Source organism: Grammomys surdaster, unplaced genomic scaffold (genome assembly GCF_004785775.1).
Source record: "Grammomys surdaster isolate TR1022 unplaced genomic scaffold, NIH_TR_1.0 125947, whole genome shotgun sequence".
NCBI classification, from domain to species: domain Eukaryota; kingdom Metazoa; phylum Chordata; class Mammalia; order Rodentia; family Muridae; genus Grammomys; species Grammomys surdaster.
Window position 1 is genome coordinate 883579 of NW_021620769.1, and position 26659 is coordinate 910237.

At 42.4% G+C, this 26659-nt stretch overlaps 1 protein-coding gene across 3 annotated transcripts in view; it reads left to right on the forward strand.

Annotated features, from left to right (window-relative positions):
• Positions 1-26659, forward strand: part of Slc10a7 (solute carrier family 10 member 7) — a 216444-nt gene that overhangs the window by 24723 nt on the left and 165062 nt on the right. The window contains exon 5 of one of the 3 annotated variants that reach the window (XM_028753409.1): positions 1773-1839. The exons of the other annotated variants lie outside the window; for them this stretch is intronic. Coding sequence (XP_028609242.1) covers positions 1773-1826 — 54 coding nt within the window. The 3' untranslated portion in view covers positions 1827-1839. Of the gene's footprint in view, positions 1-1772; positions 1840-26659 lie in introns of those variants that run through there. 3 annotated transcript variants of the gene reach the window in all.

Genomic DNA, 26659 nt, shown 5'->3' on the forward strand with positions numbered 1-26659 from the left:
CCCCCCCCCGCTTCTTTTACTCATTGTAATTATTTTGAAACTTAGCTGTCTTGTTCATCAATCCTTTAGTTTTTTGTTTGTTTTTGTTTTATTTGGTTTTTTTTGCTGAGAGTTGTTTTGCAGAGGTACAGATTGTTTATCCACCTACCTGTCAGTAGACATTCGGACAGTTTCTAGTTTGGAGGGGTGAGTTTTCATGCACACTTTTCATGCACTGCTATTTCTCTTGAGAAAAACGTATTAGTGGAATAGCTGGATCCTTTGATGTTTCATTGCCTTTGGACCAAGGAAGAATCATCTTTGTGTAGTTTAATCTCTTGCTCATAGTTTCTGAAACAGACAGTTTCCAATCTTTCTATATCCAATTCTTTCTGTATCACAAATGGATGTTTAACTGTTGAAAGAACTTTCCAAGCTAACTGAAGCAGTTGTTTCATTTTATGTTCAAGCCTTTGTTCTGCAACCTCATCATCACTTGATCTTGTCAGTTTTGAAATTTTACTATTCTAATATATCCATTTGAAAATAACTTTCATTCTCCTGATGTAATTGTCTCAGAGGTTTACTCCCAAATAAGCTCACCCTTTCTGGTTCTTTCTGAACTCTGGCTAACTGGTTCAACTTACCTATTCTGGCTATACTTGGCTTTTGGGTTCTTGTCTTGCAGATTGGAGAATGAAATTCAGAGCTCATAGTGAGTGAGCTTTAGAGGAAAGTGTAGAATATTCTTATGTAGGAACTTGAGAGAGGGAGAGAGGGAGGGGGAGGGAGGGAGGGAGGGAGGGAAGGAAAGAGGGAGGGAGGGAGGGAAGGAAGGAGAAGTAGGGTTCCAGTGCATATGCTCCAGTAAGTGTGTGGAATCACTTGTAGGAGTCAATTTGTTCTGGGGATCAAATTCAGGTCCCCAGGCTTAGAGGCGAGCGTCTCCAACCTCTCAGCCCATAGTACACGTATTTCAAAATACTATTTAGGAGGGGAAACCAGGAAAGGGGATAGCATTTGAAATGTGAATAAAGAAAATATCTAATAAAACTATAAAACAAATACTATTTAGGGGTAGAGTTGACTAACAGTTTAATGTTGTGACATTTAAGTTTTAAATTGTCTTTATGTAAATGCTGGAAACATGGTTTCTATAACTGTTTCTAGTATTTGAAATGCATTTCCTCAGAACTCCAAAATTGTGATATATTGTTAATATTATCCAACTAACTTAGAGTGAAACTGGAGCATGCATGCATGCATGTCTGTCTGTGTGTCTGTGTGAGCACACACATGCAAGTGTAGCTTATTTTTTAAATAGTAGGAAAAGCAAAAAGGTTTACAGAGGTAATCTCATTGTAAAGCATAAGATAATAAAACAACATATTTTATACAGTTATATAATTGCTAAAAATCATGTACATTTATTTAGTTAGATTTCTGTTTTAAATGTAAGGTTCTGGGATAAGAAATTTGACTCTCCCCCACCCCTCAAACAAGCCTTTCAAAGGGTCTTGCCGAGAGAATCTTCATACTCGTGTCTAGGTTACTTACGACTCACAGTAACAGCCATGGGAATTCCTTTTATAGAAGAAATTTATTTTTTAAAAGACTGGAAAATTACTGCCTTATGTTTGGAGAGAGTTACTAGGTTTTTACAGTGTTGTTATAAAGACATCGTTCCCTCATCTATGCTAATGTTAATTCAAAGCAAAGCACCAGCCAGAGTAGCGTTTGGGAGAAGAAATACTCCCTACTTTTCCTCAGTGTTTCTTCTCTTGGAAGCTTAGCAAAGGAGAAATCACCCAAAGGCATTCTCTGAAACTGGAGTGTGTGTGTCCTGACTGCTGGACGGGGCTGCAGAACTGTGAAAGAAACAGAAGGAAGGAAGGACTCTGCCTTCAGATTTCTGAAGGAGAAGAACCAGTAAAGTGAAGGAAGAAAAGAAAAGACACCAGGAATCCCACCGGATAAGGTCAGGACAAGAAGGAGAAGCTTCGGTCTCATTTGGTAGTGCTAACCTTTACCTGTATTTGAAGCTGAGCTTGGTATTGGAATCTTGGAAGCAGGCCCCTGCACCTTTAAAGGACTCTTCTTGTAGGCAGGCTGTTTAGATTTGCTTATCATTCCCCCTAGTGCTCCCCCAAGATAAATTGTGTGCGTCAAGTTGCATGAGCACTGCCTGGGTTATTACAGTAGTGAGCTTGACTTTTTCTTGCCTCAAGTCCACCCTACCTGTTGGGTTCCAGTGTTGGCATTTCACAGCATAATGGCACTCCTGTGCCTCTGTCCAGCTTCAGAAGTAGGATATGGTGAGTAAGGCTAGCTATGTGACCAGTCCACCTAAGACTTTTCTCATTTTACCATAAGGAGAATAGATAAGCTTTTGTCACAGAGAGAAGCCATCTTCGTTGAAGCTCTGTAACAGAAGAGAGATGAATGAGAAAAAAGGCAGAGCAAACTTGTTTAACTGAAGCTTTACCTGACATGGGAGAGGTTTCCGAAATGGGGACCCGAAGGCTCAGGAGACTGCATGGTTGTGTATCTAGGGCTGGAAGTATAGCAATGGAGGACTGGAGTGGACGGAATGTAACCACTGTCCTGCAGGCATAAGAAGATCTGCCGGTCATATTTGTTCTGGTGACGCTGTAAGGTCTTCTTTGCCTCTTTGTCCCCAGGCATGGAGTAGGATGGCCTGTCACATGAGGATTTTGGGGAAAGAAAGGATAGGTCAATGAGTAATCTGGTTTTATGATCCACTAGCCAGAAAAATGGAGGAGAGAGAGGAGGCTAGACTTTGTTTTTCTGTTCACTGCTAAGGAAGCATCCTGCTTTCTTCTGTGCAGGGCTTGTGTTTGCCCTTCAGTCTGCTTGCCTTTGAGAGAATTCAAACCTCTAGCTCCTGTTAGAAACTACACAGAAGGAGAAGAGTGGGATCATTTTAGAGGGACCCTTGCATTAAATTATTATCTTCTTACCTTAATATAGAAAAGTCCCAACTATACACAAGTGGATTGTGTTCTGCTTGGGACACTGGATTGTGTTTCTAGTTGGAGGCATTAGGTTGTTGTCTTGCCTAATAAAGGATTAAGTTAGCGTGTTTCTTTTCAAATAGAAATATAATTGAGGTTTTTAATTATATAGTATTTATGAGGTAAAAGTATTTTAGACTCTTTTGATAATAGACACATGAATTCCAAATACACTTTAAAGAAACATTTTGATTTGGAGTATAGAAGTGTGTGTATAGTTTCATCATTGGGATTGGTGTCCAAATCTCTGTAAAGGAGATTTAAGAGTTGTCCCCTGAGCAAAGATCTTTATTATGTGTGGTGAACTCTTTTAAGTCACAGGTGAAGGTCATGAGTACCTGAGTGTATTTAAAAAAGGTTTCCTCAGTGCTTGGAAAGCAAATGAAGCCCTCATTACCAACTTTGAATGTGTGGCTCTGAGCTTTTTTCTAGAGGTGAAAGGTCAAGATCATCACAGTCTGAGTGGAGAGGGAGAGTTCTGGGCTTATCAGGGTTATTTTGCATTATCAGTGGGGAGTCGGCTTTGCTAATCCAATGCAGGAAAATAACGTTCATTGAAACATTTATAAAGGCAGCCAGAGCAAATCTGGTCCACCCAGGGAGGACTTGGAGGAGCGGGAAGCCTGCCTGTCAGTCACTGTCCTCAGCAAGCACTCTTACCAGTCATTCCTTACTTTCTCCTTCTATCAGTGGGTAGTGGACTAATGGCATGTGGGAAGAAAATGCCATAAGTGGTGCACCTTCTTACAAGCCCGAAGCTGTGTACTGCAGCTGTGTGCAGTCTGCCCCTGTGTACAGCCCACGGCTGTGTGCAGTCTGCAGTTGTGTACAGTCTGCCCCTGTGTGCAAGCCCGCGGCTGTGTGGTGCTCAGCCTCTTACACACATCTCAACAGGGCACAAATTTCCCTTGGATGAAAGGACAGCAGTTGCAGCACAAGGTCTCTACTTTGCCCTCCTTGCCTTTTGCTTCAGCACGTCTTCCAGCCCGGGTTGGATTCTTAGGAGCACAAAAAAGAGCTGACTACCTCCAACTGAAGCCGGTGTAAATGTGGTTAAATATACTTTCTCAAGGTTTTATCTACCTCAGACTTTTCTCACTTAACTCTAAGCCTTTTAGTCTGTCTTCCATCCTCCAGAGCAGTTAGAATTCAGTGGGCAAAATGGCGTCTGGTCGTCAAGTCTGGCTGCTTGTGGCTGTCAGTTCTGTCCTACGTGGCTTCCATCTTTGATACCATGGTCACTTCCCTGCATCTCACTTCTGTTTCCCTGACACTGCTCTCTAAATCTGTGGCTTCACTTTTTCGTGTTTAGCCCTTTTCCCACCTCAAGGAGAGTGGAGACCTGAACTTGAAAAAAACCATCATCAGCCTGGCCAGATTCCTGCTTCTGAGTCGAGTCCTCGCCAGAGCTCAAGCACGTGACCTGCACCTTTGTATGGAGCTCTGCTTCAGACTGCTCTGCTCTTGGGGAAGAGTAAGCAGGTCCAGCTTAAGGTGTGGTAATGTGTTTATTTTCTGCCCTGGCGAATTCTAGCCATGCTTGAGCACAGGTGCTCGTGCCTTGACATCTAGCTTGCTTTGCATGCCTTTGTTTACCTGCCCTTATCTGTTGGTTCCCCTAAGCTCCAGCCCCCTCTGACCCTTGCCTTAGCCTTTCAGGGAACAATAGTAATTACACAAGCATTTCACAGATGGCTCACCTGGCCCTGACTGGTCTGCACACCAGAACGCTTGCAAAGTGTGGGGGATCGGTTGAGAAAGAACTTGTATTGTTCTTAGGTCAGAGCCTAGACAGATGTCCTCCCCCTTTTCCAGAGTTTCTTCTTTCCAGACCAGGTCTTGCTATGTAGTTTCTACTGGCTTGGGATTCATTCTGTAGTCCAGCTGGCACTGACGGTCCAGGTGTCCCAGCCACGCCCAGCTCCATCTCTTTTGAAATTGATAAGTTATTTCTCCCCAGTGAAATGAGCCAATTCATGGCAGATAAAGGCAGGTTGATTGTGAAGCTGCTCTTAGGCACCGTGTTCCCTGGCCCAAGGGAAAGAGGCCAGGTAGTTGCCATGGGAAGGGAGAGAGAAGGGAGGGGGAAGAGAAGGAGAAAGAGAGTAGGGAGAGGGAGATCAAAATGTATGGGTCTGGGGGAAGGGCAGCCCAACCCCTGGGCTGAAATGTTCAGGATTAGGGGCAGGGTATGCCAGGTAGTGACTGAGGGATGCTGGGAAGACCTGGAGGTCAGGTCTGCTTTGGTGGGTAACATTTGGAGTGTAGCCCTTGTCCCCCGGGGTCGAAACCAAACCGAGAAGCTTCATTCTTCTGAGTTTGCACATCTAGTTGCTCTCATCACTGAAAAGCATGTATTGAATACTTGCTATGTCTTTCTTTGTGTAGTGCCTTTATGAGAGCTTCAGTTTCATAAGCTATAGACAGTAGATAAGTATTAAGTCACAGTATAAGATGATTAGTTAGTTAGTTGTTTGTTTATTTATTTATTGAGACAGGGTTTCTCTGTGTAGCCCTGGCTATCCTGGAACTCACTCTGTAGACCAGGCTGGCCTTGACCTCAGAAATCCACCTGCCTCTGCCTCCCAAGTGCTGGGGTTAAAGGCGTGCGCCACCACTGCCTGGCGATTAGTATTTTAAATAAATATATAGGATGGTGGATGTTCAACTACATTTAATAAATTGGATAGCTTCAGTTTATTAGTTAACTTGTTAGTGTGTGTGTGTGTGTGTGTGTGTGTGTGTGTGTGTGTGTGTGTGTAACCTGGAATATTTATATCAGCTATCCAAGATAATATCTTCAGAGAACAAAAGGTCAGAGGAACCAAAGTACTACTTGGAAAGTTGTCTTTAGAATTTGGAACCAGAGGGATTGAATAAACATATACCGTGTTTTCCTCAAACTCAACACCTAGGAAGTCATCCTGGCACCATCCTGTGAACAAGCTGAAGCCCACAGGTGCCTTCTTCCTCCCAACATAAACATTTGCTCCTAATCTAATTCTCCTTTACATCACAGTGTCTGCATGAATCATGGCTAAATAAGATAGCATAGTGAGGATTCACTGTAGTTAGTGACTCTTTCAAACTCCAGGTTCTTTGTCTAAGTGGAATCGGGGATCTCTTGCTGATTTTGAGAAAACGCCAGCCTAAATAACAACACAAAACTATTCTCTTAACAGTCTTATAAGTAATGTTCAATTTATTGTGTCTTATAATAGTTTGCTTATCTCTACCTTTATTTTTAGATTCTGGGTATGTACATTTTGAAAATTTGCATACAGCTATGAAGTTGTTACTTTTGAAAATGGACTTTTTCTCAGTATTTTGCTGATTTCTTGGGTTTCTGGAAATATGAAGAAATTTAACTTCAGAAGTCAGCTCTTTCTCTTTTGGCCCCATCCCTAGCTAGCTCTGTGGCCTTGGTCCTTAACTATAGATGTTTCTGCTTCAGTTCATTGCTGTGTGAGTTTATAGACCTCCTAAACAGGCATTTAATGAGAGCTGTGTCTTTCACATGAAGGAGTTTGGCATGTGGCTGCTTATTATGACCACAGAAATTGTGGAGTCTTGCTTGATCTTTGCTACAGTCTTTTAAACATACTTGGTTTCTGAAGATACCAAGTTGTGTCCTTTAAGTATCTAATGAGAGCACCCTGTAATAAGAATGTAGTGAGATTTTCAAGAGTACTCATGGTCAAGAACACTTAGATCCAAATTAATGGGCTTACTCTATCAAGAGGGTTCACTGATCTGTGCTTAATCAAGTGCCAAGATATTGAATTTGTATACTATATTTAGAATTTAGTGATTTTTATCTTTAAATATATGCTACTTGTATAAGCTGAGTTTCCCAAAATATAGCCATTCTGTGTAGCTCACCCCCCCTCCCTTTTATTCCATCTTCCTTTCCCTTTTGTTTCCTTCCTTTCCTCCCTTGCATGCTGGGAAGGATCAAGCTAACTTATGCTCACTAAATTCATTTTGTGAACCACAGCTTGGAATCACACTACTGCAGGAAAAGCTGCTGTCACTTCTGTATAGACTTTGACATTGGTTCACACTGGGGACTGTCAGCTTTATGTCATGTACAGGCATTTCTTGTGGTGTTGGCCACTTGTAGAACGTTGTCCTTTTGAGTTGTGTTAAGCCTCCTTTGTCTGTCTGCTCTTCCAACAGCAACCTCCTCATTCCCCCATTTCTAGTTGATGGGCCCTGTCAGTCAAGGTTAGTCAAGGCTAGACCAATGCTGTCAGACTCAGTGTTACTTAGTTTCACCAAGGAGCCTGTTGTACTCATCCTTAATCAGGCAGTTTTTTTCTTATTCTTATATTTATTTAGATGCCAACTTGTGAGTTTTCTTTGCAGAGACTTTTCTTTGCATTCCTTAAGGCAACATAAGAATGAATATTCCTAATAAAAAGCAGTGACGTGGAGTTTGAGACACCAGTGACTCACTCCATTTCCTCATGTGCCTGTGGTCTCATCTTTTGAGACATCTAAGTGGGTTCCAAGCCCATGTGTTCTCCAAGGATCTTTCTCTTGTTTCCTGTGACAAAGCAAAGAAAGGGTAGATCAGACTGGGTGGACCTGAATAATGTCTTAGATTAGACATACTTTCTCATTTATGAAAATCCATTTTAGACAGGCCATTGTGGGAATTATTCCCCTTGTGATAAGAAGTGTCTCTCATTCACTGGTCTGTTTAGTATGCTCCTTGAGACAATGTTATTGCAAAGTTCAATTGAAGTATAGTTATGGTCACCCTGCTACAAGTTCTTAAATAGGCAAACCATGTCAGATTAGTTCTGAAAAGGCCGTCTAAAAGCTAATATATGAAGTAAACTATATTTATATGTCACAGCCACCAGTCATTGTTTTAAGTTCATGATGGGTTAGCTTAAAAATGTTTCTTGATGTGTGTGATCCTTTTTATGAAGAACAAGGAACGGATATGCCTTCACTTTCATTTGAGTTTGCAGTATGTTCTTTACCAAAATAGCTCATCATTGCAAGGCTGACAGGGTTCCTCAGTGCATAAGGGCACTTGCCGCCAAACCTGACACCTGGTCGGTCTTCTGAACCCATGTGGTGGGATTAGAAAACTGGTCCTGCCATTTATCTTCTCAATGGCATGTGCATGCTGTGACATGCTTGTGTCCACATATATGTGTGCATATTCACACAAAATAAGTAAATGTCATAAAAGTTAAAACTATTACATGCACATTGCCTTTGTATAAGGGGATTGCTGGCATGCACTTGTTCTTCCAGAGTTTTGTATATAGCCCGTTTGCCCGGAGTGGGCTCAGCAGGGGCCTATCCTACATACATAAGAACACATGCCTGCATATGTAGCAGCCCTTGCAGTCACAGACATGCTAGTGCTGGCTATGTGGCAGTGTGAATCCCTATGCTTGTCCCTGTTGTACAAATGAGAAATGGACACAAAAAGAAATCAAAACACATGTTTAGAGTTGTAAAGAGCAAGACCAAGGAGCCTGGATAAAGACCTTGGTTAGCTCTTCACTTCAGTGCCTGTGGCTCATTACTTCTGATGCTTCGTCTGTCACCAGCCGTAGGGTCGGCAGTGCTGAACAGAAAGCTCAGTTCGACTTAGCGCTTGAACTACATTGCTGGGAAAAATAAGGGTTCCCTGAGAGTCCACCAAGAAGTCCAAAATAAGGGTTCCCTGAGAGTCCACCAAGAAGTCCAAACTTGGAAAAAATGTCCCATACAAAGTTGTTGACTGGGTGTGTTCTTTGAACTGGTAGCTTCTTCCTTCAGGAAGCACTTCCTATATCTTTCCAAGTTCTGGTCTTCCCTGGTATCTGCACATCTTTAGCATAGCATGCTGTGAAGGCCTGCCTGTCTCATGAAAGGGCCTTCCTCCATCAACATGGATATCTCTCATCCACAGTTGTAGCTGCTGTATCCGGTGTGTAGAGGCACAGTAAATGTACCTTCAAATCCATGACTATTTGTTCAAATAAATGAGTACTTAGTAAGATTAAAAAGAAATCTATCCCAGTATTTCCACCATGCATATCAGTCAGTGCTCTTCTGTTGCTTTGACAAAACACTGTGGCCAAAGCAGCTTATGAAAGAGTTTATTTTGGGTTATGGTTCCAGAAGGTTAAGAGTTCGTCCATGGCAGCAGCCAAACATGGCAGCAGGAAGTTGAGACCTTACATCTTCAAATGCATACACCAAGCAGAAAACAACCAGGAAGTAGGAAGAGACTATAAATGTTCAAAGCCCACCCTCCTCCCACAGTGATACACTTCCTCCAGCAAGGCTTTACCTCCTCCCCCCAAATGGGACTACCACCTAGGGACCAAGTGTTCAAATGAGGGACATTTCTTATTCAAACTGCCACTCTGTATACTATTAAGGCAGTAATTCATTTCCAGTTATGCTTTGCCCGATGTCAAACCTTTACAGAAAAATTAGGGTACATGCCTGGAATGGTTCGGTTACTTATACCTCTTCTACTTTGTCTCCACACAGGCAGTCATAGCCTTCTGGAGAAATGCCCTTAAGTGCTCGCCTTAAGCCTGTGAGGAAGTAGCACTTTGAATGGAAGAAAGTGAGAACTTTCTGTAGCTGGCAGTACATTAGAGAGAAAGAAATGAATAACTTCTTCGGTGTTAGCTGTTAGCTGTGCATCTCTGAAGCCATCAAAGGATGGAAAAACATGCACAGCAATTTTAGCTGAATGGACCCTCTTCTGTCTTCCTTTCCTTGTGTAACTTGGATGATGTTAAACCATCTACTTAAATATCTTCTGTGGAAAACATGATTTGGACATTATAAAACATTAGCAGATTCTCACTCCCCACAAACAAACAAGCAAACAAAACCCAAGTGTCTCTGTTAGGACTACTCTTAAGATTTCTGTTGCTGTGCTGAAGCCCCATGAGCAAAAGCAACTTGAGGAGGAAAGGGCTTATTTAAAGGCTTACGTATTCTGAGTCACAGTGCACTGAGGGAAGCCAAGGCAGGAACTCAGATTGGGGAAGAACCTGGAGACAGGAAGTAATGCAGAGGCCATGGTGGGTGCTGCTTACTGACCTGCCCCTCAGGGCTTGCGGAGCCTGCTTTCTTACAGAACCCAGCGCCACCTGCCCAGGGATGGTGTTACCCGTAATGGGCTGGGCCCTCCTCTGTCCTTCACTAAATAAGACAATGCCCTACATGCCTGCCTCCAGCCTACTTGGAGACATTTTCTCAAATGAAATTCCTTCCTCTCTGATGACCCATTCTAGCTGTATCAAGTTGACATAAAAACTAGCCAGCACAACAGGATACACTGTATAGCCAGGCTGACCCTGAACTAGAGGTCTCTAGCCTCTTCTTCCTAAGTGCTGAGTTATAGACTTATGTTACCACATCTGTCTGATAAATTGTATTTTTTTTAAATGAATGAAGTTGATGTTCTTTTTGTTTAAAATGAACACTTCCTCCTTTATGGAAGCTTTAGTCTATCTAAGATTAAAATATATGTGAGAATACTTCTTTAGGTCACTTACTGTGATAAATACATTCTCTATATTAGGCATGTTGTACAAAGCGATCTTTTCTTTAGCATTTTCGTTTCCCAAACAATTGTGTTAATTATTTTATATGTATAGAGTTATACTATGCTGATTTTATAGTTGGGCAAGTGAGGATGGAGAGCTGAGTAAACCTGGTTCAGATCCCACGGCTGGGAACTCCTGACCTCGTCAAGACACTTCCATCCCATTAGACCTTAGCTCACCCAAAATTCAAGCTCCAGGTCTCAGCTATACTGAGATCCCAGTGCCGGTCTCTCACTAAAGTGGTTGACTTAGTACTGGTCCAAGGAGTACTGTCAGAACTGTCAGAACCGATTGTGAGTGCTTGCAGGTACTAAGGGGTGAGATACTGTTCTGATGGAGGTGAGGCAGGTCCACTGTGTGGAGAGTTGGCTCTTGAATGTGAACACTACACTTTCTCGCCCACTGTGGTTGGGACTTGCTCTTTGGGGTCAGGATAGCAAACTCTGGAAGATTTAAGAGAGTGCGTCTGGTGGAGGGGATAAGCTCAGACACTGGAGACCTGGTCGCTGGAACCCTCTTACTTCTGTGGGGAGCAGAAGGAGAAACAGCTGTAGTTCAGCCAACAGTCAGCTTGGAAAGCTCCCTCCATGTGACAGGTTGGTGGCAAAGTTATAGCCTGTGGTGCCCCAGACAAGTAGTCTGATTGGGTGGTGAGTGACAAGGCTATTCCTCCGTGTCCTGCATCACCCTAGAACAGCCGTTCTCAACTGTCCCAATACTTTGACCCTTTAATAGAGTCCCTTGTGTTGTGGTGACCCACAAACTAAAATTGTTTTTGTTGCTATCTCATATCTGTAATTTTGCTACTGTGATGAATTGTAATATAGCTATCTATGATGGTCTTAGGGTAACCCCTGTGAACGGCTGTGCTGGTGGGAGTTGGTGGGAAAGGCAGACCCCATCTCAAGAACTCTGCTCCCTGCAGAGGAGAAGCTGAAAGCAAAACTGAGGGCCCCTGCCACACCCACAGAGGAGACCACTGTTCTGGATTTGTTTTGATTGCAGATCTAAAATCTTATCAGGGAGCCAGTCCTACCCAAATATTTCCTGCCTTATCAACTGCTATAAAGGGAATCTGAAATGCTAGTTACCACATCGCAGATGCTTTTTTTCTTTAAAGATTGTTTAAATAAAGGGAAAATTTAAATGCAGTGTTAGAAACCCTGTTACTGTGTGTCACCCTTCCCCCAAGTCCAGTGCATTCATTAGGTTATATGAATGGTTTCTTGCCCTGCCCTGCTGTGTCTAGTGCTCTTGCCCCGCCCTGCTGTGTCTAGTGCTTAATACAGTCTTGTCAAATGATTAATTTAACATTGTGAACACACGTTACCAATTACAAACCATTGTAAGTTATTGCCATCGCTATTAGAAGACTGGCTTATGAAGTAATAGTGATTGGAGAGTCTATTGGATGCAGTTAATTGGCAATAAATGAATCATTGCTCTCTCAACAGCTTATCTGAATGACCTGCACGTTCTAATTGAATATTGTATTATCTTATTGACTGGTTTGTTATTACTTCAAAGATTAGGAGTTCGGTGTAGTATTTTTCCTATTGGTGTAGAAAAATCACATTTTGTTTTGTTTTTTAAATGAGGATAAGCCGAGGAAAAGTTTCCTTTTTCTCTCTTTGACTAACTTGGCTCACAAGATCTTTTCATTTCATAAAAGTGAGAAGAATTACACACGGTTACCTAACTTTTAAAAAATGTGTATTCATTAAAATTATTTATTTAATCTGTATATGTGTGTCCTTGAATGTATGCATGTGTGCCACTTGCACACAGGAGGTCTCCATGAAGGGAGTGAGGGAGAGAGAAGGGAAGTTGGATTTGTTTTGGAACTGGAGTCACAGGTAATTGTGGGATCCCCAATGTGGGTGCTGGGAACCAACGCCTGCCCTGGCCAGGAGCAGCACTGCTCCTTACTGTTGACTCATCTCTCCAGCTCTGGCTCCTTCACGTTTATCTTTATATTTTTAAAATGTTCTTTTAAGCAAGTAGGGTGGCTTCCAGTTAGAATCCTAGTACGTTGGGAGTGAGGCAGTATGGTTTCTATGAATGCCAGGTCGTTCTGCACTATAGAGTAAACCTGTCTCAAAAAAAAAAAAAAAAGATAAAAAAAAAAGATAAAAAATACCTCTGTCTCAGAGTGTGTTTCTCTCTCCTCCCTCATTCCACCCTTGGCATTTCTTCTCTTTTCTAGTGACTTGAATTATTTTAGCCATGATTTGTATGTTTGTATGTGTTCCTCACATGCACAGGTGCACAGGTGCCACAGTGCATATGTGGAGGTCAGAGGTCTTTCCACTGTGGATTTTCTGATAGAATTTCTGTCTTCAGGCTTGTGTGTGTTTTTATGCACCGAGCTGTCCTTCTGGCCCTTTGGTCTTTTCCCTTCCTCCACTGAGCAAGCTAGATCTTCTTTAGAAGCCCCCGTATGGCTCTGGCCCCTTTGCTGTCACCATCATTCTTATTGTCACTGTAGTCTCTTTCTCTGGGTCTAACCACTCTCCAGACCAGAGTGGGGCTCCTCTGAAGTTTCCAAACCCTGAGCTAGACTCCCCCACAACCCCCACCCTGATACTTGGTTTCTCTGTGTAGCCCTGGCTGTCCTGAAACTTACTCTGTAGACCAGGCTGGGATTAAAGGTGTGTGCCACCACAGCCCAGCTTGTCCTAGATATCCAATGACTGAAGTAGTCCATAAGGACTGTGTCTTCTTCAAGAAGCTGCCCTGTTGGGTAGCTTGCTGGAGCTTGGTACTTTGTGAAGGCTCTCTAAGAGACACTGCACAGGTGTGTTCCCAAGGTCCACCAGGACCCTAGCACGCTGCCTCCCTCCCAGCACCACCTTTCTAGGAAGCCTTCAGACTCTTCTACTCTGCTGTGATGCTATGAGCACAGGATCGGCCCTAAAGCTCCTGTCCCAATAGGAGTTTTAGGTGACCACCATTTTTCTTTTTCTTTTCTTTTTTTTTTTTTTTTCTTTTAGAGATGCTCTTCGATTTTCCATCTGGTCAGCTAAGGGGACTGGAACTGTTAAAACTCAGAGATTTCAAGGAGCTGGGCCGCTGTCTTTGTGGTTAGTGCTAGCCATACAAGCATGAGGGCAGGAGCTCAGATCCCCAGATCCAGGTAAATGCTGAGTAGGTTTGCTAACTACCTGTAATCCCAGCACTGGGAAGGTGGAGACATGGAACCCCTGAGTAAGACTGGCCAGCCAGGCTGGGCGTCACTGTGAGCTGAGAGTTGAGCTGACGGGTCCTGCCCCAGTGGTGAGGTGCAAAGTGATGAGACACTATTGACTTCAACCCTAGGCTTCCACAGGCGTGTGCACACATCTGCACATACACTTGCTTATATGCACATACAGCCACACGTATGAACTTGCGTATACACACATGCATGCCTCCTACTCATAAAAGAAAATTTTGAGACATAGTCAAATGAAATTTTAAATTCCGGGGTGATCTGGGGGATAGAACCTACAGGAAATTGACTTAGTTATACTAATTTTCATTCATTTTATTTTTCTCTATGTATTTTCTCAGTGGTTCAAGAAACGGGAATAAGATGGTAGAGTCTTGGGGAATTCACATTGTATTTAAGCTTGTGTTCAAATATGAAACTCTAAAGAAATGTAGAGGGGCTGGAGAGATGGCTTAGAGGTTAAGAACATTGGCTACTCTTCCAAAGGACCAAGGTTCAAATCCTAACACCCACACGGCAGTTCACAACTGTCTGTAATTCTAGTTCCAGGGGATCTGACACCCTCATTCATACAGACATACTTGAAGGCGGAACATCAATATATATGTGTGTGTGTGTGTGTGTGTGTGTGTGTGTGTGTGTGTGTGTGTATATATAAATGGAGACCATTAATTCATTTGAAGATTTGCCTGAATACTTAGTTACTACTCAAAGAAATAAATTTGTGGTAAGAAAATAAATTCCTTGTGTTTGTCTTTTAAATTGAATGTCATGTTAGGTTGACATGTCAGGCCAGCCTGAGCTGTGTGAAACCCTGTCTCAGAACAACAAATGATACTGATTTCTGCCATTATCCACTGACTCTTTGTTTTGAATTGTGATAATCTGATAATTATCATACATTATAATACATTTGTTCCTTGGTTTTTATAAGCTGTATACTACCAGACTTGGTGGCACATGCCTTTAGTTCAGCACTCAGGAGGCAGAGACAGGTGGATCTCTGAATTTAAGGCCATCCTTGTCTACAGATGAAGTTCCAGGACAACCAGGGCTACACAGAGAAACAGAGAAACCCTGCCTCCCCCCCAAAAAAAAGAAAGAAAGAAAGAGCAGCAGCTGATTACCTACAATGGTAGATTGTGTTTCACTGAATATCCTAGTTGATATTTTGTTATAGTGAACGTTAGATTAGGTAGTACTATCATAAAATAGGGCATTTTGGAATTTACAGTGAAAGATAGTATAAGGTTGAAATTGCTGTATCGTAATTCACATCAGTATCATTAAGAAGATAGTTACAGCAAAAAATAGGAATTTCTCTCTACAGTAAGCCCAGGATGAGCCTCTTGGGCATTTTGACTGTCCAACGAGTGTGCTGTCACCACATAAAAGCAATAGAATACCATGTGGCAGTGCTCATGTGATTTCAGATATTGCTGAAGTTTGTAATCGTATATAAATAAGAATGTGATTTTAGGATGAAGTGTCAGATTCATATCAAGCATTTGTCCTACTTGATTTATATTCTACTTGTGGAGCAGGCAGTAAATGACTTTTCTCTTCTCCTGATAGTATAGATTTTGGGGCTTGAATAATAATCTCTAAACAGGTATTAAGATAGTCATAGTAATTTGTTGCCTTGGGGAAAATATTGATGATTCCACGGCTACAAAAATACCATTTTTATCCTTGACTTTGAATTGCTTAGCCTGCGTCACTATGCACTATTTCATTTCCTGAGAAAGAAGCCCACTTCATAAAACCTTTCCAGGAGGTTGTTGCCGGAGGTTCTTTAGAAAAAAGAAAAGTCCCAGTTAAAAAAAGAAATAGGCCAGGGAGTTGGCTTAAATGGGAGGCATGCGTGGTGTTTGCAGATCTCAGACACTGTCCCACAGTTTCCATGTAGCCTTCAGCTAACAATTAAAACTCTTTGTCTTATCAGTCATTGCCCAACCCCAACAGATGGGTGAAGAGTTCATCTGATTTATATTTCCCTCAACTTTCTCGTCACATTACAATAGCCTGTGATTAACATTCAGGACTTGCAAGATGATTGACGGGCCTTGATGGTACTCCATACATCCCTTTAAAATCATGCCAGGGTGAATCTCAGGACCGAGGTGCTCCAGAGGACCTATAGAAATCGAAGACTATTTGGTACTCTCTCCACTCAGAAAGGAATCTGCTAATATTGTCATGTTTTTCCCTGCCAGGACCCTCCCTGCCAGGACCCTCCTTGCCTGGTGTCAGTTTTTTGAGCTCTCTCGGGAGGAGATTAGTCTGAAACAACAAAGTAGCCAGATGTCTGGTTCTAAGAGAGTCCCAGAGGCCAGGCTACAGTAGGCAGTAGAAACCGCATGGGGCTGAAGATCAAAGATACCTGCGCATTACTTATGGGCACATAGTGTGTGTTGTTCCTATTATTAACAGTCAGAGAAAATTTGTTTTCCTAATTAACCCTTTTGTTGGAATAACCTTAAATTTTAGTGAGTTTATTTCAGTTTGGATCAATTTTCTTTTGTGTAGCTAGTTGGGAGAAGTTTACCATCCAAAAAACCCTGAAATGAAAAGGGCTCTTCTGATTTAAATCTCTCAACTGTTTTTCTTAGCCACAGCAAACAAGCCATCAGAAGGGCAGCATTGTCATCTGCTGTGACCATGGGGCATTGCAGTTGTGAGTCACAGTGTAAACTGCTGGTCGAGGGGCTGGTTTTCAGTCCTGCATCGATGTGCACAAAGCACTGTTGTTTTCAATCTTGAACTGTTTTAGAGTTGGGTGTGGGGTCACCCTTCCTGGTTTTCAAATGAATTCAGAATACATCTCAGTGGTAGGACTCTGCCCCCTACCAATTGTAGACGCCCTTTACATCCGTATTACTAATGCTTGTTAAGAAATCTTAACCTCCTTTACCTGTTTGCCTCATACATGAGACTTTACATTCTTTAGTTACATATGAATTTGGGAGACATGAATACATTTGCTATTTTAGGTCACTCCTAATTCTAGGACCTTTAAAAACATGTAGCTGAATTTATTCCAAGGAATATGTAAAAATCCAATTCGGACGTTTTGGTGCCTTTGGGCTCTTGGTGAGCATATAGCTGGTGGGTCTAACTAGCTTCCTACTTGCTTTCTCTCTGTTCAACATTGTAAGGTAGTAACAGCAGCCAATAAAAGCTTCAGTCTGGCACTCCTTGGATGCCGTTATAAACTACTGTGATCAGACTCGATTAGCCAGCCTTAGAGCTTTAAAATGTTATAATTCATTTTTTAAGAGCTGGCAGTGTAAGCTTGGCACAAAGGCTGTAAAAATGTCTTTAAATATAATTGGAGATATGTGTTAGCCATGTAGCACAGAGTTTGTATTCTTTGTGTAGTGGTCAAGGATTCTCTCTCTTAACTCCTGGAGGAAATCGAAGCCCCTAGTAGCAGTTTATAGATGTTAATACATTTGTATCTCTGGAGTTAAATATCCAAGCATGAATAAAGCTAGCTTCCTGCATCAGGAAGTGCTAAGGAGGCACTGGATTTTGGTTTCGTTTTGTTTCTTTCCCCTTCAGAGTGGGATTTGGTGTTACTTCTCAGAGTGTGGTGTTCTCACTCTGACACACTGTTCTCTGTCTTGCACTCTGCACCCCTTGCTAGTACACACCCAATAGTACACACCAATGCTAGTACACATCCAGTGTGCTTATCTGTCTTCCTGGGTTAGCCACTTCCATCCATTGTGTCATAAATGCTTCTGTGCCTTAGTGAGTGGATCAATTTAAGAAGGGGCTACTTAAACAAAACTATTCTCAGTACAGTGCTTTTAACTCCTTGGACTTGATTTCGGGTGAGTTAGCATTTCAGAACTGAGTTACAGCAATGTATGAAACACCTACTCTCCACTGTGGACAGGCAGCTCTTTCCATTTCTCATCTCAGGGATCTCCCTTTGCTTATGTGCATGTACGTGGAGTCCTTTTTTCCCCAGTTTCCCTCCCACTCTATTTAAATGGGCATTTGCTTTGTAATCGATATTATTGAATTTAGAATGCTGAAGAGTTTTCTTGTTTATGTTGTGAAGTTGTGTATCGTGTGTGTGCGCGCGTGTGTGTGTCTGTGTGTGTGTTTAGCATTTTTTTGGTTAGGCTGGCTGACCGTCTAACTCTTGTGATCTGCCTGTCTCTGTCTCTCATCCACTTTGCCCACAGGCATGTACTGCTTTTTATATGGGTGTTAGGGATTTGAACTTAGATCCCCAGGCTTGCAGAACACATGCTTTTTCTCTGAACTGTCTACCCATGTTTTTTCTTTTTTCTTTCTTTTGCTTATTCTGCTTTGCTCTTTATATTCTGTCCCCTCCTCCACCGACTCGCTGCCCCACCTCCACTCGGTCTGTGCTTCTTTGTGTCATCTGTGTGGAAGGTTTTTATTATTATTATTAATTAGAAATAGGAAGTAAATTGTAAGAGCATACACTCAATGTCTGCTTTTGAATCTCTCTCTTTCTCTCAGCTGCCTTCATAATGACTTAGTACTTGAATGGGTATTGAAGTCAAACCATACACTTTGATGCTAGAATAGCATACTAAGTGAGAATGTTTGCAGTGTAACTAGAGTTGGTTTTGTTAGAATGCAGTGACTTCATGTGCATTTTCATTTCTCTCTCTTTGGAAAGCTTGAGTTTGAGCACACAACTTATGATTTTTATTTTTAGTCTATAATGGTCTGAAAGTTTTTATTTTCTGGCAGCTTATTTAATTTTTATTTATTTAATAAATTTTCCCTAATTTAAATGTATTACAGTTAATCTTTACCCTGAGTTTAAATTATTGACCTTGGGACATTTACTACTGTTTGGAATGGTGTCTTTGATGCTCAGTCACCTAGAGAGGCTGAGGAAGGGGAGGGAGGGAAGGAGTGGCTGATGGGAGACTCCTGAGCCAAATGTAGGTAGTGCTGTGTTTTATAAAAACGTGGCAGTGATCAGCAGATAAAGGGCAACAGTTGAGAACGATGGAAGACTGACTTGGTATCAGAGTCATCTCTTAAACGGGCCGTTTGTCCTTTTTAAAAGTATGGTTTGCATGATTAAATATAAACTAGAACGACAACCGATGGGTAATCAGCCACCTAAGGATAATGTTTGGGAAACTGCCTGGAAGACATGAGACTCAGTTATGGTAGCCTGGGGACTTTGCCTGGGGAAAAATGTATTGTGCCTCAACAGCTGAAGGGCTAGTCAGAAGGAAACAAAGCAAAATGGCATCTATTTCAACATGTAATTTTTGATATTTCATACTTAATTTTTATCCTTGGCAGAAATGTCAAAATATACTAGCTGCTTCCTATCTCCGAAGCCCTGTCTACACCAAATTGAACTGGGTAGGTGGAGTCCTTGAGGGTCAGAAAGAAGAGGAGCCACCTTGGAAGTAATTCTTTGGAGGCTCTGGTAGAATCCAATGGAGGTAGGGCTTGTTTCAGGTCTGGAAGAGAACAGCTGAAACATTGCTAGGGGATGATACAGACATTTAAATTGTACTTAAGTATAAATAAGACATCTTTCACAGGATTTCCTGTTGATACTTAGACCCACTTAAAATTTAATGTTTATGTTCAGTACTTACGTTCTGAAAATTTTTAAGCTCATCAAAAGTTGAATTCCAAATCTAGAAAGAACCATGGCTCTTACCTACTCCCACTCCCTCCTCCACTGCAGCTTCGGAGGCCAGATTCTTCTAGCTGCTGCAGAAATTGCTATTTACATTAAAATCCACTTCCTGCTAATGGAATCGCTACATTTTTGTTTTATACAAATGCATTTCTTTTGTGTACCCTAGAGAGAAAGCATGCGCCTCTAAGAAATAAAGTCTTTGCCCTATTTATCCTGGCCCCACCACATAGAGCTGCTAAAGGTTTAGTGTCTTTTAATCAAAAATCAGGTCTCTACGTCTAATGACTTGGAAGATGTATTACATTTTGTCAAGATGTAGGAATGTATGAAGAATAAAGAACACACGGAATCCCCAGCAGATCAGGAAGGGTGTGTATAACGTTGCTGCTTAACACACGTGCAAACATTAATATTTATAATGGAGTTTAGTATTTTGTGTTTATCCTTCCACTGCCCTGTAACAGATTATATTGTTTTGAGACTTAAATAGCTCAAGAGTTACACACATGAGAAAACATTTATAGGAGTTTTTTTTCTTCTCCTTGATTTGAATTTTCCCAGGAGTTTTGTTAAAGAGCAAACAGATTTCTTGGTGCTGGGGTTCTTGCCTCATGTCAGCCGGGTCTGGTATTTACAGACATGCAGAACTGACCGGCCGTGGAGTGCCCCCATCCCCATCTGCTCATGGAATGCTGGAACTCTGGTCATAGCTTCTGGAGACCTGTGCTATATAGCTCTCCTTTCTTAAGTTTTACCTAATTAGTAGACTGCACACAAAGACACCTGCTTGGTTGGCTTGAATGATAGTGTTGGTTCCTTAACATTTAAAATTCATAGAAATGGTAGATAAATACATTTTTGTTTGAGGATTCCTTTTTTATTAAAATACCCATAAACCCCTGGAAACTCGGGTTTATTTTGGAAACACATGATCAGTGGAGAATGTTCCCAGAGCCAGTTTGGCAGTGCTGTACTGGAAGTGATGCTCGGTAGAATACTTGTAACAGTACCTTCCTAGGCTACGTGAAACAGCACGCCACACACATTTATTTCTCAACTTCTAAAGTAATGATGAAAAGGAGTTAGATTAGTGTGTGCAATTAACCGAAGTGATTCCTGCTTTGTGGTTTGGGTTTTGAAGACAAGCTTGCAAGGTAATGGGCACCCCTCTTGGCTTTTCTTCACTCTTAAGCATAATGAAGTTTGGAAAGAAAACCACACATAGAACAAAGCGGAGATACCAGGACCTCAGCATAGACATCACATGTGCACAGCGAAAGGCATACCAGCGAGCGGACTGACTTTTTTGTTTAAGGATCTTCAAAGACAATTTAAGAATGAAAAAAAAAATCCTTTACTCTTATCTTTCTCAAATTTTCCTCTAGCAAACTGTAGTGATGTATGCAGACTTTCCATGCTGGGGCCAGTGTGAGCCCGGGGATGGGCCAGAAAGGGTTAACATTTCTACTGAAAGAATACAGGAGATAAGATTGCGTTCTTATTTTTATTTTTTTATTTTTGCAGAGTTGGGGTGTGTGGGGGTGGGGATGGTCTGTCTCCCTGAGGAAATAGTGATGGCTCTCCACATAGTTCAAGTTCTTTAAATTGATGGAAGGATCTTTAGGTAACTGGTGCCCAGTTAGCTTCTCACCAGTTAGCTTTGTGTTTTCAGTCACCCTTTGAGTCCTTTTCCTGCCTACTGTATCAGAATGGACTTTAGACAACTAGACTAAAAAGTTAAAAAGCAAGAAGTCAGCCTCCTGGAAAGGATGCCGAAGTGCAGATTCAAGTCACAAATAAGGAAATGCACGAAGCACATTAAACAGACGTAGAGAAATGGATTTCTGTCTTCTGTAGTAAGGTAATTGGGCACCACTGCTTGGCAGGGGCTGCTGCCACTGAGCCTGCTCTGGCTGCCACAGGTTGATGGGCAGGTGATAAGGCAGCTTCCGCCAGGGTCTGCACAGGAGGCCTACCTAATATGCTGTCTGCCCTAAGGGCCTATGGGAACACAGTTGGATTATTATGTTAATGCATGAGCCCGCTGCCCTCTTCCTATCCCAGCTGGGTTCCCTGTTGTTCGGAACTGCTTTGCCCTGACAGTGGAGTAATATGCTTCATGATTGAAAGGGCAAAGGGGCTTGAAAGGAAAAAAAAAGGAAAGAGAATAGGCTTGCACAGATATGCAAATGAGGGCCGGAAATCTGCCAAAAGATTTACGGGAGTAGAGGGGAAGTTTATTTGTAAGTTCTCCTAATGCCCTGCAAAGCCCTTCTTTCTGTCTCTTTGTTGGCCTTGATTTCCTTGCTGATGTTTGGTATTTGCTGCTGGGGAGTGCCTCTCACACACTTCAGCTGGTATTTGAAATGAAGATGGTGCAACTTCCCGAGAGGCAGGTGTAGCTCGCCCGCATCCTCATCCTCTAGTACTTATTTACTCTGCTGTTATTCTGCATCTTTTAAGGATACTTGAGGATTTATATTTTGTATTAAACCATCTCTTTTATTTGTCCTCCCTTTTGATATAGGTTTGAAATACAGGGTTATCTTTTGGAGTGGGTGAGATGAGGAAAAGGTTGGGATATTTTCTTGGCTTTATGTGTTTTTGTATAAGTGGAGTTTTTTTAATATAATATTTTTACTGATTCTTTAAGAATTTCAAAATTGTATTTTTGTCATATTTACTCCCTGCCCCTGCCAGATCCACCCCATCTCCCAACTTCCTTGCTTCTGTCTGTCTTTTTTAAAATAACCCAGTAAATTCAATTTGTGCTGCCCATGCACTCACAGGTAGATGTGGATTCATCCACTGGAACGTGGTTGACTACTAATGGCCACACCCTTACTGAGAGACCATCTCTCTCACCATCAGCTGTCAGTTGCTCCTCAGTTAGGGATGAAGGTCAGGAGCTCCTTCCCAGTCCCCTTCGAGTGGAATTTCAGATACATTGGAATCATTCAGCGTTTGTGGTGTGCTTTCATTCTAATGCAGCTGTGGCATTTGATACATAGAACCCTGTCAGAATTCTTGTTCTGGAGTTACTGTTCTCTATAGTAGAAAGTGGGGAAACTGTTCTCTAGCATCTAAAGCGTGGATGTGGAAAGTTTGAAGATAGCATATGACTGGGCATTATTTTTCACACATCTTGTGTCTTTTCTTAACACTCCTGTTGCATGGGACGAACCACACAAGGCTGGCACGTGCAGGGTGCCTGTGTACACAGGGACTGAGAAGCACGCCTGCTTACAGTAAAGGAGACTTGCAGGTTTACAAGGAGGATTTCCAACCCTCAAGGTCATCAAGTGCACAAAATTAGGGGCTGTCAAGGGCTTCATAGGCCAATCACATTCATCTATGTCTAGTTAATAAAAGAGAATCTACAAGATTACTTTCATTAAAATATAACTTCACATCATTTTAATTCAGCATTGGAAGTTTTGTGAGGCGTGAGGTTAAATATCTGGTGTGACTGTAGAAAGGCAGCTTGTTCTAAAAGCGTCATTATGGCTGAGGATGGCTCGCTGGCGTGAGAGCTCGCTCACAAGGGTGGGGATCCCAGCACCTGCATGCAAAAACTGAACATGGTGAGCCCACCCGAAACCCCAGTGCATCATCCTGTGGGCATGGGGGTGGTGACAGAGACTGGAACTGCTGCTCATCCTGTCTAGCTGAAAAACTGCAAGCTCCGGGTTCAGTAAGATCCTCTGTCATAAGGGGGTAGAGTGGAGGGCGCTGGAGCAGAGGGCCTGAATCCTCTGGTTTCTATGAGCACACAGCCGCATGAGTACACACACATGCACACACAGGTAAACCTTACAAGCATGCATGTATGTATGTATGTATGTATGTATGTATGTATGTATGTGTCTTATCTGTTTATGTTGTTAAGGGGACATATGTAGCGCATGTACCCAGCACCTTCACTGTCGAAGCCATTTTGTGGGCCCATACTTGGCCTCTTAAAGCAGCTTTGGATCTTTGCCCTGCTGAGCTCCCTTACAGACTGACAGGTTCTTGAGAACAAGGATCAGTCTTACGTTTCCCAGTTTCTCAGATGCAGTGGAATCCATTGTGTTCTCGACTGAACACTGGTGCTGATTTTAAGGACTGTATTCAGATTCAGTGGTACTCCCAGCTCCTGGACCTCCAGCCCAGGGCTTCTCTTACCTCTGTGGTGCCTTTTCCAGGAGGCCTTCTCTGGGTACCTTTGGCAGACTTCTCTTCCCTGCCTCTCGTGGTCTCCTGCCTTTCTGCAGCGGAGCCGCACCTGCAGTGCTGGGATTGCAGGGAAGGTGGCCTTGGCCATGCCAGTGGTGCTGAGGGGACAGGTTCTCAAGCTTCCCTTCACCCCTGAGCCATGCCTCTAGCCTCTTGGTTCTCTAGGCTTTCAAATGTAGCAGGAACTTCAGATCTGTATTTCTGGATTCTTAGTTTGGCCGGTCACTGATGGATGGTTCTGTGTACTTACTAACAGGATGCTGTGTAGAGAATGTAGTTAATAACAGCTGATGTTTGCCCAGCATTTGCTGTGCCAAGGCCCCGTATGGATCATGGAATTCTCACAAAATTAATGTAAGTGGGTACGGTCACACCCATCAGACTAAGGTAAACTGAGGCTAGGCCCTCTGTGGCCTGCATATCCCTTCACTGTTGTAGAGAATTAGCTACATACTAGAATATCTTTCTATTCCTTTCTCCAAGTCTTTATTATGTTTTGACTTAGTCTGTTTGCTTTTGTATAACTGAATACTACAGGCTAGATAACTCATACTGAATTGAGGTTTACTTAGCTCAGGGTTCTGGAAGGTGGGGAGACCAGGAACATGCTACTGTCTTCCAGTGAAGAACTTCAGCTTCAGTGAAGGCTCTTCTTCTGCTATGTGACACAGCACAAGGCACACATGGGAGTCACAGCAGAATGCCAACCCATCAATCAGTCCACAGATATATCTACAAAAATAGCTTGATCATGACGGTAGAGTTCTCTTGGCTCAAATACTTCTGGACTTTCAGTCTCTCCGTTCCCTTATGCTGGAAACCAACTTCCAACACTGAAGCATGAACACGTGGATCCTAGAAGCTAATTGTGGGAGCCTGGCCAAGCAAAGGATGAAAGCATTGTAAGGAGTATATACTGAACTAGGTTTTAAAAAAGATTTATCTTCGAGTGCGCGCGTGTGTGTGTGTGTGCGTGCGTGTGTGTGTGTGTGTGTGTGTGCGTGCGTGCGTGCGTGTGTGTGTGTGTGTGTGTGTGTGTGTGAATGCACATGTACCTATGGACAGGTATCCATGGAGGCCAGAAAAGAATGTCAGATCCATCCCCTGGAGCCAGAGTTGCATATAGGTGGTTGTGAGCTGCCTGTCATGGGTGCTGGAAACCAAAGACATGTCATCAGTTGGAGCACAGTATGCTTATCCCTTGAGCCATCTTTCCAGACCCACAGAGCGCTGCCTTAAAACCCTGCTCTTCACAGTTGGCTGAGTGTGGCGCTCACTGATTTGGTGTTATTGCGTAATCACCGGAGAGTCTATGAGTGATCTAGGAGGAAGAGAGTAAGAGCTGGCTTAACGTGTCCTCTCTCCTAGGAAAGCGCAGCCAGGGCAGCTGTGTGGAAACTGTGAGTTAGCAGGGAGCCAACAGTGGAAGGAAGGAGTTTTTCTTAAACCTAGTTCTAGAAGTGACAACACACACATGAGTTTACTATCCGAGGAGAATGTACTTTCTTTGGTGACCACAATCCTGCTTAAGGTGTTTACGGTCTGCAGTTTTCCTTGTAACTAAGGTGTTAGCTGTGCAGACTTGGTCAACTGTGTTTTTGTCTTTACCTCTTAAGAGCCTGAGTTTAGAAGTCAAGTCTCCATTTCACCCCGGAGTCATTAAATTTGGTGTTTCAATACACATTACTTAGGAATGTCTCTCATGTGTTGGTTTCAAGAATTGGTTCACCAGTTTGTGGAACTATTTTGTAGGTTGTGGGGCCTGGCTGGTGTAAGTGGGTGACTAGTTGTGAGCCTTGCAGGCTTCCATAGCTCTGGTTCTGGTACTGTCAAATAAGGAACTCTTGTTCACAATGGGCTGAAACCTCTGAAGCTCTGAGCTAATAAGTAAGTCCTTCCTCTCTTACGTCATCCTGTCAGGTATCCTGAACAGTGAGACAAACGCCATTGACAAACTTCCCTAAGCTTCATTGTGCTGTCTATAAAATGGAATCATGCATTGGGGTTATTGTGAGGGTTTAATAGAGTAACACTTGTCAGGAATACAGGTGTTCTGTGAAGATCAGCTTTTCCACTTTTCTGGGATGCTATTTTAAAGAAACAGTAAAATTAAATAAGTTGATTAAATTACACAGGACATTTTGTTATTTTCTATTATCATTATTGTTGTTGTTGTTGTTGTTATTTTGAGACAGGGTTTTTCTGTATAGCCCTGGCCGTCCCGGAACTTGGCTCTGTAAACCAGGCTGGCTTTGACCTCAGAGTGATCTACCTGCCTCTGCCTCCTGAATGCTGGGATTAAATCTATACACTGTTACACTTGGATTCTATCTTTTAATTTTTAGTTTGGAGACAACACCTTGGTCTAGATTTTCCTTGGTAGCTCAGGGTAACCTCAGATTCTAGCAGTACTCCTGGCTCAGTCTCCAGTCTTGGGATGATAGGCATGAGCCACTATTTTTGGCTAGAAAACCATACTTGGCCCTTATAGAATTGTATCTCTTTTAAGGCTGAGCTGCTGATATAGGAAGAAAGAGATGAAATTCCATTTGGTTAACCAAACCCCTTGGTGGTGAGTTTTTAAACTGTGATGAAGCCAGGTTAAATGGAAGCCCAGCGGGGCCAATTCCAGGGGTTTGGGGTGAGGCCGTTTGTTTTTGTGCTTCTCTCTGTGCTTTATTCTTCCAGTCTCGACCCTAGTCCCTTAGCTTCCATAATGAAGTCTTCAGTACTATACATTTTTATTAAACATCTTTTTTTGGGCTCCTAATTTGCATTTCAGATAATGTAACAAAATGTATGTGTTTCAAATGTTCACTGTATAATTGCGGTTAGAGCATGTAATCCCTCAAAAGATGTTAATTGCAATTTAAATTCACACGGAATTTAATTAAGTGAGTTGGGGATTAGAACGTAGATGTAAGGAATAGTTAAGGGGATTCACTTTTAAAAGACATCCACATTTTTTTCT